Raw genomic sequence first — 13,790 nt, 5'->3', positions numbered from 1 at the left:
TTCCACCATCATCCTCGTCGACACATTTATGAAGCAGGGCTTACCTGTTTGAACCTTTTCGGTCACCAGCACTGCTTGTGTGTGTCCCGCCTCAGCCAGCGACTGTCCAACTGCTCAATACCCATACTTGAGCTTTGGCACACCATCACCCCCAACCTCATTGGGGAGTCCATTTGTGGTACGGGTGTACATACTGCCCATCGAGGAGGAGCTCACAGCACCACAGCACCACAGCGCCAGCAACACCTGCGTCCCGCTTTCTAGGTCCTCTCCTGACCTCCCGTCGCTGCAGCATCTCGGCCGTAATTACCGTCGACGTCCAGCAACTTGGCGCAGGCATCTCTGCTGAGGCACTCATTCTCAGATCGCTTTGCATCAGCCACCCCGTTACCAAGTCATCAACCCTCTCTCGGCGGGAAAAGCCAGCACACATTCAGGACGCCACGTCTACACGCTCGACCTCTCGTTGCCTCGGAGGCGCCAACTCCAAAAAGAGCTAGGCTTGATTCTCTTGTGTCCTCTCGAGTCGGGAATCTCGTCCTCTTCCCACCCATCTACTGCCCTCTCACTCGACTAATCTCGCAGTCGTGACGGGTGCAGCTGACAAAATGGCCAAGAACACCTCTTCCGCCCATTCCAATGGCGATTCCTCCAACCGCAAACCCAGCGATCACTCCCTCAAATTCGACACTATCAACGGCAGTAGCAATGGTCACCGCAATGGTAAACCAGCCGTCTCGGCGTTGGAAGACTATTCAGACGCTCCCGCCTTTTCTCCGCTCTTTCCCGGAAGCTCGATCGATCGAAGAGAGCTCGTCAAGCTTACCCTCCAATCCTTGCGCGAGATGGGGTTCGATTCGGCAGCCAAGACGCTCGAAGCCGAATCTGGCATCACACTCGAGCATCCTTCCATTACAGCTTTTCGCACTGCCGTCCTCAGCGGTGATTGGAGAAATGCAGAGAGACTTCTCATCGATGGCCTCACCTACGCTGCCAGGCGCATCCAGGCCTCGCGCAACCCACTAGGTAGCAGCGCTGGCAGCTCGTTGCTCGACGCACCTGCGTCATCCTCCACCGCCTCTTCCTCGGTATCCCTGCCGGCTGTCCTCGACTCGTCGAACCAAGACCTCATCGACTCTGTACTTCGAAGACCGGATCTGGTCAGCCTTCGCTCGATTCGCTTCATGTTGCAAAAGCAGCGTTACCTCGAACTGCTCGAGGCTCGCCAGACCAAAAAGGCGCTCAACGTGCTACGCGAGAAGCTCACCCCGCTCAGTCATGACACATCCCAGCTCCATCTACTCTCCAGTCTCGTCATCTCGGCCTCGCCCGAACAGCTCCATGCTAGAGCTGGCTGGGATGGTGCCGACGGTGATTCGCGCAGGTTGCTCATGGTCGAAATCGAGTCTGCCGTCTCTCCGCTTGTCATGATTCCCAGTCGGCGCTTGCCACAGCTGCTCGAGCAGGCGCAGAGCTTTCAGAAGCAACAGGATCCCTTTTTCAATTCTCCTCATGGCTCTCACTTCTCGCTCTTGACCGACCATAGATCCGACCGATCCGTCTTTCCATCTCACAATTCCATCATCATCATGGACCACCGCGACGAAGTTTGGTGTCTACAATTCTCGCACGACGGCACTAAACTTGCAACAGCAGGTGCTGACAAGACCATCCTGATCTGGAGCGTTCAGGACGATTACAAGCTGTTGCAAAAGTTTGTTCCGCTCTCGGACAACATCTCGTCTGTTTCTTGGTCGCCAGACGATGAGCAGCTCCTCGTCACCTCGGACGTCGACGTCACACTTTGCAGACTTGCCACGGGAAGCATGCTGACGCTTCGCGAACACAGCTACACAGTAGCTACCGCAACCTGGCTCGCAGACGGTTCTGGCTTTGTCACTGGAGGCATGGACGGCAAGATCGTTTGGTGGGACACGCAGGGCTACGTTCTGCACAAGAAAACCACGTCACCCTTCCGCGTCCTTAGCGTGGCTGCTTCGCCGGACGGCGCTCATCTGGTCGCTCTCAGTGCACGCCAAGTCGCGCAAACTGGCCTCTCGTCGTCCACAACTCGCGGCCACACCAGCTCATCCACCGCTCTGAGCATCTCCACGGCATCTGATCAGCTCAGCGATACTTCTTCCCAGTCGACGGCCTCTACCGGTATCATTCACGATCGAGCCGATCTGGATCTGGCCGCCGACCTGGGAGGTGGATCGCGGACCATGGGCACCGAGCGATATCGCATTCATTTTATCAATCTGCGCACGCGCGAAGAGCTGGGCTCCATCTACCTGCGCGAAGAAGTCGTCAGTCTAGCGGTCAGTGGCGACTCGCAGTACGCGCTCATCAATGTGCGTCCTAGCGAGTTGCAGATGTGGGATATCAACCGTCAGTGCTTGGTAAGGCGCTTCAATGGGCACAAGATCCATCAACATGTCATCGGATGCGGCTTTGGCGGTATCGACGAGAACTTTGTCGTGTCTGGCAGCGAAGATGCCAAGATCTACATTTGGCATCGTGCCAGCGGCCGCCTGATCGAGACGCTCGAAGGTCACAACGGAGGAACTGTCAACGATGTAGCCTGGCATCCCAAGGATTCTCTCACCTTGGCTTCATGCGGTGACGACCATTCGTTGCGAATTTGGCGTCCGGGAGGAAGGCCGCTGGCGTCCCCTGCACATCCAACCGAGGTTGCCCCGAAATCAGACGACTCTGAAATGAGCGGCGCAGCGAATCCCTTCCCTTGGAGTTTCTCGGATCCATCAAGTGCAGTTGAGGTCGATATGATGCGCTCGATCCATGAAGCGATGGACGAGGAAGAAGAAGATTCCGGGGTCAACTCGCCTTCCCCTACGTTCTGATTTTCCGTTCATCTTGTTCCTTTTCAGACTCGATACTCTCCAACTCCTCCTTATCTCTGCCAACAATTCGTCTTTGTCATAATTTTACACGCACGTCAACTCGTCTTGCTATCTGCCACCTCCCTGTCAGTCTCAGCCGTCTCCTTTGCCCATCAGCAACTCTTTGTCCGAACACTTTGTGCACGCTCTCCAGGTCTTTGTCATGTGTCTTTTTGCATCGTATCGTTCTCTATGCATCAACATCGCTATATTTGTCTCTAGGCCGTCGTGTCTGACAGTCAGCTAGGCCTTAGTTTTATCCACTGTGTGCTGGTTGCGGGACAGGAAGATGCGATGATCAACCGTAACCCCTTCATACATCGATGCAGCTTGGACGATCCCGATCTGCAACGCGCTGTATCGCCCGATTCGAGCGTGTGTTTTATGCGGCACGCGAAGAAATCGTAAAGGTCAGTTGATTCGTAAAATGTGGGAAAAGGTTCGCTTTGACCATCTGAAACTCATCTACCTTCCTTTTCATTGCCGTCTTCATCACCAAGAACGTTCCCCACCTTTCTTTTCTGACCTTTTGTTCCGAGCAAAACGTTAGTGTACCATAATGTTTACCACGCCCTCGCGGGTAAGGGATGCAAGGTCGTCGACACCGCTGGTGGGTGCTGGTGTCGGCGCGTCTCATTCAGCCAATCATCCATCTCGTGCTGGTACGCCTGTATTCGGTGGTCAGGACCCTCTCTCTCCGCCGTCTTTTCTTTCACCATCGACTTTTAGACGTGGCGACGTCAACAACATCAACGAATCCGGCGATGTTTCGTCCGGCTCTCTCTTCTTGAGCACCAACGCGAGACCACGCACAACACGCGCGCGTCCACGTCCTTCCTCCATGCTCGCCATCTCTGGCCCCAATGTATCTCTTCTCAGCCCTAGCAGTGCATTCGATCGCGAAGGATCACTGATCAACGACGACGCAGATATGCGCTCCGTCGCCGAATCGGCTTATTCTGCTTCGATGGCTGGTTTCGGTCGACGCCCGCCTCTGTTGAGCAAGGATGCAAAGGCGCAGCTCGAGGAAGGCACCGTGCTATTGGGCGACCGCTGGGTACACGTATCAGCTTATTCGAGATTGCCCAACGAGGTCCTCGAGGTGCTTAACGATGCGGATCTTTACATCGACGCGTTCCAGGGTCATCTCGACGTTCAGACGGGCTACGCTTGCCTTGTTTCACGCACACAGTGCTTTGTGTGGAACTACTCCAGCCGCGGGATTGGCACTGGCTCACCGACATGCTTTGTGTTTCCCGTGCCGCAATATTCGTCTTCTAGCATGACGGCAATCAATGACCTCGCGCACTGCTGCTTCATCCCTCGGGGCGCTAACAGAGAGCCGGCATTGCTCCTTGTCGCGCCCGATGGCCAAACTTGCCTGTGGGAGGGCATCTCGTCTTCGCTCACGCGTCAGGATCGTGCACAGCGCATCTCGGTGCCGCTTTCGTCGACCTCTGAAACCATCGTTCAGCTGCAGCGTGTCGACGAGTCGACGTTGGTGCTAGCCACCAGTCAGTCTCGAATGCTGCGCGTCTCGGTCGGCAGCAGAGCCGGCATGCTCCAGGCCGAGATTCGACCTTTCTCCCAACAACGCGGTTTGCTTAGCCGTTTGTTTGGCTCGACATCGGCGATGGGATCGTCCAACGATCAAGTCGTCTCGATTGCCGTAGCCCCCATTCAGGCGGGCAAGCAAGGCCGCGAAGTGTACGCGATTGGCCGCAAGACGTTGCAGAGATGGCAGGTGCTTGATCAGGGAGGTGAGCGTCTGCTTGCCGAACAGGATGTCCAACAAGTCATCGCGAGCAATGTGCTTCAGCTCAGCGACGAGAGGTATAGTGCTGCTCAGAGCCTTTCCTTTGACGTTCTCGACGGAGCTGTTCAGTCAGACGGCCAGCTGGTGCTTCTCTACTCCCAAGCCAAAGCCGAACACGAGCCGCTTGGTTATGGATTGGCCATCGTCGATGCTGTGAAGGACGCCGGGTCGTTTGTGGTTGCTTCTATCCTGGCGCTCAACTACTCGAACTTCGCGGACCCGCGCCCGTATGCGATGCCGACACTCAGCTTGCCCAATGGCGGACCTGCTGCGTTTATCTGCTTTGCCGACACAGTGGTCGCCAAGCAGCTCGAGTCAGGTTGTGAGACATTTGAAGAAGTCATCAAACTCAAGGACGACGTCAAGAACCGATTCATCGGCACTGGATGCGACTCGATCGACTTCGGAAATCATGCTATTGCAGCGCTTTCGCTCATCTCGGCTACCTCTGGCTCGCTGTTGGTGGAAACGAGTGTCAATGAGATCCGCAATCGTTGCACTGCCTACACTTCAGCAGCTGATCGTCAACGCGCCGACACCGAACGACTCAAGAGCAAGCTCGAACAGGCGCTCTACTATTCTGAATCGCCTCTCAACCCTCTCACTTTCCAACTTGCGTCTCATCTGCAAGGAACGTTGATGACGGCGTGCGAAGACCTCAGTCGTGAGCTTTTGACTTTTAGCAACCCCATCTCACAGAGCGTTGCGCCCTCGGTGGATCTTCGAGCCGCACTCAAGGATCGTCTTGGCAAGCTGCGTTTCTTGGTCCAGTTTGTCGCTGCATGTGGTCACCTTGAGAAGTTGCCCCAGACGACAAAGCGACAGTTGCGCGCCGATGCCGAGCTAGCAGCAGCACTCAGCGAATTGTGGGTGTATCAGAACGAGTTTTACACTTCAACACACAGTCACGCGTCGGCTGCACAGAGTCCGCTCGCTAGATCCATCGAAACCGTGATGGCCGAACAAGGACTGGGCACGAGCGCAGACGACTTGGTGCGCAAATTCTTCCGGCATCATGCCGATTTGACGACCGAGGTGTTGGAGAGGCTGCTAAAGCAGACCAAGAGCATCTCGGCTCAACCGTTGCGTACGAGGTCCACGGATGTGCTCGAGTTCAATAGGGTCGTGATGTCTGCTTTGCGAGCTGCGCTCAGGTACAGAAAGGAGAGTGGAGCACTGTACGGCATTCTCGAGCCGGACAGTGGTGTAAGTACATCAGCAGTAACAGCAACGGCAGCAACAGCAGCAACACCGGCAGCAACGGCAGCAACAGCAGCAACACCGGCAGCGCCGGCAGCGCAGGCAGCAGCAACGATAGCGTTCGAGGCCTGGACAGCTCAAAGTGCAACCGTGCAGCTCCTGGAGAGTCTCTTTGCATTGACGGTGAATTTGATTCCCGACCGAACGCGCGAATTGGGTTCGAGCATCGATGCCGCATCCACCGAGTTTTCTGGTGCTGTTAGCGAAGAGTTGAAGCGGGAGCACCGAGTTCAAGCCGAGCTCAAGACGCAACTGTGCTCGCTCGCTGAGATTGCGCTGGCGTGTTACTTGGAGCGACTGCAGTACCTACAAGCTGCCGCAGCCAGTGCAACCGACAGCGGTGCATTCGAGCGAGAATTCGCCGTGTTCGCCACCACCTACCGCACAGCTCGACCTCTGTTCATCCGTCCTCTCGTCACAATCGGCCGCTCGGATCGAGCGTTCACGCTCGCCGAGCAGTACATGGACTTCCGAACCTTGGTCGAGCTGTGCAACGATCCCGCGCTCAAAAGTGACGCTCGCACTGAAACTTATCTGGAGCGTTACCAAGAGTCGTTCGCCTACGAACTCTACACATGGTACGTTGAACATGATCAACAGCGAACGCTGCTCACGCAGAAATCCGAATATCACGCGCTCGTGCTGTCGTTCCTCAGCCAACCGGGCAAAGAGCGTTTGGCGTGGTTGCACGATCTTGCGCTGCAACGGTTCGCTGCGGCGTCGACTAAATTGGAGCAGCTGGGACTGGTCGAGAGCAACGTTTCGCAGAGGAAACTCATGTTGAGTTTGGCCAAACTCGGATATCTGTCGACTTTGAAAGTGCAAGATTTGCGGACGGTGGGCGTTCAGAAGCAGATCGAATTTTTCGATGACTATTTGGACTTGATCGCTGTTCAGGATTCGCTTGTGGCTCTGTGGGAAAACAGTGTTGCTGGCGGGTTTCCCGTGGACTTGCCTACCGCTGGAACGCCAGCTGCAGATAAACTTGCAAACGAAATTGTCGACACGGTTGCTTCGCGTCTCGCCGAATACGCGGCGTATCGACAGCACTATATGCAACTAATTCAGCAACTTGTGCTTTCCAACACGTACCTCGGCGCGGAAGATCTGATCGACCTGCTTACGCTCAAGGACACCCCGGAATCGCAGCTGGAAGACTTCTCCACGGCGATCAAAGTGCTGATTCGAGCATCGAGCAACATGCCCGAATCTAGACGACATGCTTGTCTCAAGGCCATCTGGAGGCGAAGCGTGATTCGCGACGATTGGGTGAGTCTGAGCGAGACCAACAATGTCTCGGATCAGACGCTCTTGGAAGATCTAAAGTGCACTGGGTTGTACGCTGTGTTGCGCGAGGTGTTGGGTGATCAGGACGGCTCGGGCAGACACGCGTGGATTGACATTGGTGATCTTGCCAAGTTGGACGATGCCGTTAGCGACGATACCGATCCACACCCAGTGGAGCGCCAGGAGCAAGGAAAGCGGCTTCGATCTCTGCTAGAAGCACGCTTCCATGACGCTCCTGACCACTTTATCACTCTGCTTTTGCAGGATTACCAGAAAGAGGCGGCTACCGTGCTTGGGTTTTTCGAGGATTCAGATTTGCCCAGACTAGCCAACGAATTGGCTGGACTCGCTGCCAATCAAGCTGGCGTGCGATCTGATGCTACGCTTCATCCTCTGGTCGACCAAGACGATAGCATGATCGAATCCTGATCTTATCGAGAGCGACGTTCGATTCGAGGCAATCACAAGACAACTTTGCCGTCCTTACTCGGTTCTATCCGTTGTCTGATATGTGTCTCTGCTCGCCGAAAACGTGTGTCGCACTGATTTGAGCTCGAGAGCCTCACAGCTGACTTTACGTGTGATAGACATGTTTTGGATTTTCGTGAGAGTGCACGGAGCGATAGTGTTCAGACGGAGACGCGAAGAAGAGGCAAATCAAGTATCATGGCAAGACGAAAAGGACGGATTTGGCGCTTGACTTAACGTGAGCAAAGAAGTGCAGCGATAGGGGTGGGCGAGAAGAGAGGCAGAGGTGCATGTTGAAGAGGCACTGGGAAGCGAGCAACGAGCGTTTGGGTTGGCGCCGACACGTCAGTTTAGGGGGTTTGAGAGACACGTGCGAGCGTGGATGGCAGTAAGTGTAGAGCCATACAACGCATACGTGGTCACGCGATAGAATCAGTGCGGTAGATTTCTTGCGAGCTCCTCAATGTACGGGTCGATTTTGTGCAAGATCAAGTTGATCGTTTCGTTTTCTTGACGACTACGAATGCCGTCGTATCGGATCGCCTCACCTGTGCCGGATAGTTGCAAACAACCCGCCAAAATACTCGTCAGTCATCAGTCGTTCTGCCTTGCGCGCAAATGCGTTCGACCTTTTTCTATACAACGTACCAGTATCGGGTCGAATCCAGCCCTGCTCCACTGCGCGATCCCACGTCGGCTTCAGCTCAGCGTACTCGTGCGCCGGCATGTAGGCGTTCAGGTGGTCGAGGAGCGAGGGCGGTTTATTCTTCTTGAAACGTCCTAGCAGCTTGGCTAGCCTTCCCTTGGTGCTGCTGCTGCTGCTGCTGCTGCTTCCGTTGTCACCCGCCGGCACAGCCAGAACGCAAGTTGCTGTGAAAACGACAAGAACCAGCAGCGGCAGGATGATCGGTGACCGGAACAGACGCATCGTTGACAGATGGCTAACTTGTGTACAAGCAAGACAAGACTGATACTTTACAAGTGTTGGTCGGGTGTCTCAACGGTCGAAAAAACGGGAGAGTGGGTTGGTGAGGACCGGAGAATAATCGTGATCATTATATGCACATCTTGCTCTCGGCGTTTTTGCATCCAGCGGATCACTAAACTTGCGACAACGGGCAGCGTAGCATGCCTGCCAAAACCCAGCTTCCTACGCAGTCCACGGTTGTTTGCAAAGCCAGCAAAAAGCACCAGGCGCTCTTTCTGTTCAATGAAGCTCTGATCAGCCCATCACGCATCGTGCATCTTTACACGTTTGGCTTCGTATTCCCGCTGTAAGATGTATTACAGCCCCCTATTGTGTGCTGCTTCATAAGCGTGACTCGTGACTGTTAGGAATTAGCTAAAGAGCGTACGTTTCAGGCGAGCAGTACAGAGCGAATGGTCATGTGCATTCCGCTGTGGGTGGTGCTTTCATTTCCGATTTCGACGTCGAACGCCGTGATGGTTGACGAAATATGCTCCCTGCGTAAATGATGCTTGCAAGCGCGCTGTGCGTCGATTTCTCTTCAACTTGAACCTGGATCCTTTTCCCGATGGCGCCAGCAAGTGCAACCGTGTATTGCGTTGATTCATGTGCAAGGTGTAAACGGAAAACGTGTGAACAAGCCCGCCGCTCGAGGCTGAACGAAAAAGGATATTGCTTTGATGGTCGTGAGCAAACTTGCCTTCCGCTTCCGCACGCGTGTCCAGACCGCCAACGCCCTCAATCAAGTCTTGCTGACAATTGCCCAGAAGCTACGTGTACATGTTCTGCCACTTCAGACACTTGAAGTACCCAGCCAAGCACCAGGTCTCTTCTATTTCCGACAAACTCAACTTTTACAGCAACACCGGTGTCGCAAACACGCTCGAACTTCGGAAGCTACGATTGTGAAAGCACAGATGAGCTCGACGGCATTCGCGGCAAGCACATAAAGCACAACAAGTACCGCTCACCATGAAACGACATTCGCAGCCGCTTTCATCTGAATCGTGGCATATCGACAATCGCAGAGAAGTGGAGCGAGCACCATAACTAGTACGTGACACTTGCCGCTAGACGCTGGGCCAGTCTTGAGTGCGGATTGCGGAGAGCGGCCGTGTATGAAGATGGGTCGGTTCCCACGCTGAAAAGGAGCACCTCCATCGGCTTCTCGACAAGATGGTCTTTTGACCACGAGCAAAGATTTCCCACGCTGAAATGGCGCTCGATACTCGCTCTGTGTGCGGACGCCTACCGCACCACCCGATAGCAAGCCTCGATCTTGTGGTACGTCTGCCACCGGTGCATCGTCACCGGTCCAGTGCTCGCTCGTCGCCCAGAACAGATTCAGCCTTGGAGCAGCAAAGTGTTAAAAGCGTAGCAGAGAACGCTTCCTTTTTGCTTTTGTCCTTTCCCATCGCAACCCTATTCTTCTCACTTTCGCTGTTTCCAAGCCAATCACAAATGTCGCGCGTCATCGGCCAGCTTGGAGCACTGACACTTCTAGCTCAACTCGTGCTCCTCCTCCAACTATCTTGGACCAGCACAGCTGTGCCCATAGTTCCGGTAAAGCGCGGAATGCCAGCAGAAATAGTTGATAAGCTCATGAGCAAGGACATCGACCAAGTTCGTCAAGCCTTCAACCTCGCTTACACTGCATCTGATCAGATCGAGCAGCAGCTCAGAGTGCAAGAGAATAGCCTCTTCCATAGATTGTCGCAAAACGTGGAGCAAGACTTGCGCCAGGTCAAGGCTGATCAGGTGCAAGTTCCTCCAAAGAACCACAAACGCGTTCGAAGTCCTGCTGGTAAATCCTATTCTGCATAGGCTTTGTACTGTGCAAAGTTGCCACTCGTAGATCGATCCAAATTTGACTTTACTGCTCGCATGGCCGCCATGGCTAGAGGCTCACGCTTGTGGTGAGAGTATAGATACGACAGTCGGTTGATCGCTTGCAACGCCTGTTTGTCTTGACTCGTCTCGTATCTCGTCGGGGTTAACACTTTGACTGACAATGGTGTCGACACATTCTCAGAATATCATGATGTTGGAGAAGATGAACGAGCTAACGGAAAAATCACACAGGGCCCTCGAATCGGCCTTCTCCGTCAGAATTACACATAGATACGTTTGGCGACGAACGTCGCTTTTCTTGGCGCGTTACTGGGTCATTAAATGCTGGTCCCTGCCTTGCCTACAGCCTTGCCCTTTGACGATTCATCTCATCGTCGTTCGTAAGATGGAGTGCAATAAGTCCTATTCGATAAAGCCAAATATCCTATTCTTGTGGTGCGACCTCGGACCATCTGCCTCATCATACTCCCACTGTTAGAACGCCTTGAGCAAGTCACAAGTGCAGTTCTTGATGGGTCTCGTCCGGCACGTTTCTTGTTGACATCTTTCGCTGGCGTGGGTAGGAAACTATTCCATGTGTTGAAGACCAATTCCGCCCTTTCACATGTCGCTCCAACTTTCGGCGAGATGATCGCCAATTCTATGCTTCGCGTCCAACCCCTCCTAAGAGCGTGCAGAGGCAAACTCTGAAAAGTGATTGAATGATGACTACATCGTATGGTCATGTGGTTGGCGTTACGGAACTTCAACCGCTAGTTCGGATCGCCTTGTTACATTCGTGCATCATGGCTGCCGGAGGTATTTGGTTCGATGCCGTATGAGAGTGGGGCCGAACGACAAGTCGTTCGCCGTTGTATTTTTCTCTGTGGGTTGTTTAGCCGCACGTTTTCAAGCCCTTCGATCAGGACTCTTTCCACTGTTGCGATTTGGCTTCACCCACCAACACGCCCGCCAACAGGTAAAGTGCTCACGACAGACAATGGACTCTTCGCTCAGTTTTGAAGCACGCCCGTGGATCAGTCATCGTGCATATTACATCTAAAAGAACCAATCCCTGAACAACCCAAGATCACGTAGAGAAGAAATCGTTGACAGCTGAAATGATACTTATGGCTAGCATTGTGCGTAGTAAGATAAACACTGTTGACGTAAACGTCTGCATCCGAAAGAAACATGCGAACGCTCTACTGAACGGGGTCTCTCTAACAGAAGATGCAATGTGCAAGTGAGGCCTTGATGGTTATTACTCAGACTCGAAACAAATCACGAATTTTCGCTTGCTTCGTTCACAACGGACCGGTAGTTTCCCCACTGCATTGGTGATTGTTGGCCAAGACTTCATCTGCAGATGCCCCTTCGTGCTTCACTGTGTGGGGCTCATTTCGTTGCGCGCCTCTTGGATGACTTGGCATTCTGAGCCAATTTCAGGCGATCCCCATTGTAGAATCGAGAAGACCACCTCCAGTGATGAGCAAGATTCGCTTGACTTGGTTGGCGGCCAAGCTGCTACCCAGTCTCAGATAGGGGAGCCTTTGCGACGACGAGCATATAAGGCGCGTTCTTACCTGATTCTCGAGCCTGATCCTCACACCTCTGTGCCATAGCAACACGATTCCACTCTTCAGCATGTATTCCCCCAAGTTGACGCTTCTTCTGCCGATGCTGCTCTTGACATTCTTGGCTTCTGTCTGGAGTTACCAGATCGAAGCAGGAGAGCAGCTCTGGCAATATGGTCAGCCAATCGAAGAAGGGATCAGAAACCTTCATTTGAACATCTTTTCTGCTCTCCGACGCAATGGTGAAAGTAGGTCATAGCTTTCGTTGCAAAGTAACCCCCAGATATATTCTGACAGAGACCTTCCATCCAAATTTCGTGCACGTGTAGACGCGATCAATCCGGACGCCATGGCTGCGCATAGGTTTTTCCGTTCCCTGCAACAGGACGGAAGACTGGGTAAGTGTAGATTCGAAGAGTATTGATGTGGGCAAAATCCAAAGCTTTGACTGAGTAAGAACCTCTCTGCATTTACCTATCTTTCAACAGAAAGCACGGCTAGACCCGTGACAGGCGCCGAGTGGAACCGCTGGTATGCCGCTGAAATCGAGCGTATTCAGACGCCCGAAGCCAGAGCTGCACGCGCCGGATCCAGGAGCTGAATCCGCTCATCATGACATCCACAGTGATTCAAGAACATTCGTGATTGCTTAGGTTTATCCTTGTCCACGTTAGACTTAGAGCACCAGTACCACAAGCTCAGTGGTGATGCCCGGATGCGATGGTTGCAAGTCCGATTCATCGAGATCATCCTTGATGTCCTACAGATGACTAACTCCAGATTATGATACACACCTTTCTGGCTTCATACATCGCTGAAACTTCCGCAGGGACATTTCTATTGAGTTTGAATGGGACATTGGACGTTCCTTACATGCAGAAATGAGATGAATAAATCCGCATTGACAGCTTATGCGATACTAAAGTGTGCAAGAAGTGGGCGCGAGTGAGGCTGTGGCATCGAGACGCCGCGAAACAACGCGATGTAATAGTTGGCTGACTAGAAGACAGATCCGATTCGGATGTCCAGTCTGCCCACATGTGCTGCGTGTCTCAACGTGTCAAGTGTGTCAAGTGGTACTTTCAAACTTCATTGTAGCCCACAGATCCTCTCTGTCTTCATCGACACACATCCAGCGTGTACCGACGAGCAGCTTAGGCTCTTTCTTGGCTATCCATGCGAGTTTAGCACAGCAAGCGCTGGTCTAGGTCTTCTCCCGACCACGTTGCATGCCTGCTTGATTCTATCGTGGTTATTGAAGTGTAGGAGGTAGCTCGTTCCGGTCTGATGCCGTTCTCCTGCGTGGCTAGAGTCTTTGGTGCCGTTACGACCCCGATTCCGACCTCGCAGTGGTGACCGTCCAGTCCGCATACCGGTGTGGGTTGCTAAAGGCTCCGAGATTAGTTCACGAGCAGAAGCACCCACGGTGTTGCTCATGTGCTATACTCGGCAAGCTTCAGATTGGTTCAGACAGAACCGGCCACGCAGATCGATAAGAGGCAGCGATAGCCTTTCGTGCATCTCCAAAGCATTAGAGGCCGAGTTTAGACAATTAACATCCGCAAAGGTGTAGCATCTCGCTGTCGTGAATGCTCACCGCTCTCATCAGCGCTTGTCACTCCTGTCTCGCGTCTCACAGGCTGGTCCTAGAGCTTATCTTGGACGCACGTTTCAAGGTCTTG

General features: G+C 53.5%; 5 protein-coding genes across 5 annotated transcripts; 4 read left to right on the top strand and 1 right to left on the bottom strand.

Annotated features, from left to right (window-relative positions):
• Positions 1 to 608: 608 nt before the first annotated feature.
• Positions 609 to 2,864, top strand: UMAG_02856 (uncharacterized protein; the record flags this gene model as incomplete). The annotated part of the gene is made up of 1 exon (XM_011390991.1): positions 609 to 2,864. One exon carries the CDS (start codon positions 609 to 611, stop codon positions 2,862 to 2,864), a length of 2,256 nt encoding a protein of 751 aa, XP_011389293.1.
• Positions 2,865 to 3,462: 598 nt separating this feature from the next.
• On the top strand, positions 3,463 to 7,695 carry UMAG_02855 (uncharacterized protein; the record flags this gene model as incomplete). The annotated part of the gene is made up of 1 exon (XM_011390990.1): positions 3,463 to 7,695. One exon carries the CDS (start codon positions 3,463 to 3,465, stop codon positions 7,693 to 7,695), a length of 4,233 nt encoding a protein of 1,410 aa, XP_011389292.1.
• Positions 7,696 to 8,278: 583 nt separating this feature from the next.
• On the bottom strand, positions 8,279 to 8,662 carry UMAG_11484 (uncharacterized protein; the record flags this gene model as incomplete). Its single annotated transcript, XM_011391240.1, has 1 exon — positions 8,279 to 8,662. One exon carries the CDS (start codon positions 8,660 to 8,662, stop codon positions 8,279 to 8,281), a length of 384 nt encoding a protein of 127 aa, XP_011389542.1.
• Positions 8,663 to 10,162: 1,500 nt separating this feature from the next.
• UMAG_02854 (uncharacterized protein) lies at positions 10,163 to 10,525 on the top strand (the record flags this gene model as incomplete). Its single annotated transcript, XM_011390989.1, has 1 exon — positions 10,163 to 10,525. The coding sequence occupies one exon, from the start codon at positions 10,163 to 10,165 to the stop codon at positions 10,523 to 10,525; it is 363 nt and encodes a 120-aa protein (XP_011389291.1).
• Positions 10,526 to 12,178: 1,653 nt separating this feature from the next.
• On the top strand, positions 12,179 to 12,709 carry UMAG_02853 (uncharacterized protein; the record flags this gene model as incomplete). Its single annotated transcript, XM_011390988.1, has 3 exons — positions 12,179 to 12,356; positions 12,438 to 12,506; positions 12,597 to 12,709. The coding sequence occupies 3 exons, from the start codon at positions 12,179 to 12,181 to the stop codon at positions 12,707 to 12,709; spliced, it is 360 nt and encodes a 119-aa protein (XP_011389290.1).
• Positions 12,710 to 13,790: the final 1,081 nt, after the last annotated feature.

Source organism: Mycosarcoma maydis, chromosome 7 (genome assembly GCF_000328475.2).
Source record: "Mycosarcoma maydis chromosome 7, whole genome shotgun sequence".
NCBI classification, from domain to species: domain Eukaryota; kingdom Fungi; phylum Basidiomycota; class Ustilaginomycetes; order Ustilaginales; genus Mycosarcoma; species Mycosarcoma maydis.
The sequence above is the reverse complement of the archived record's forward strand: the minus strand, read 5'-3'. Positions and strand labels throughout refer to the sequence as shown.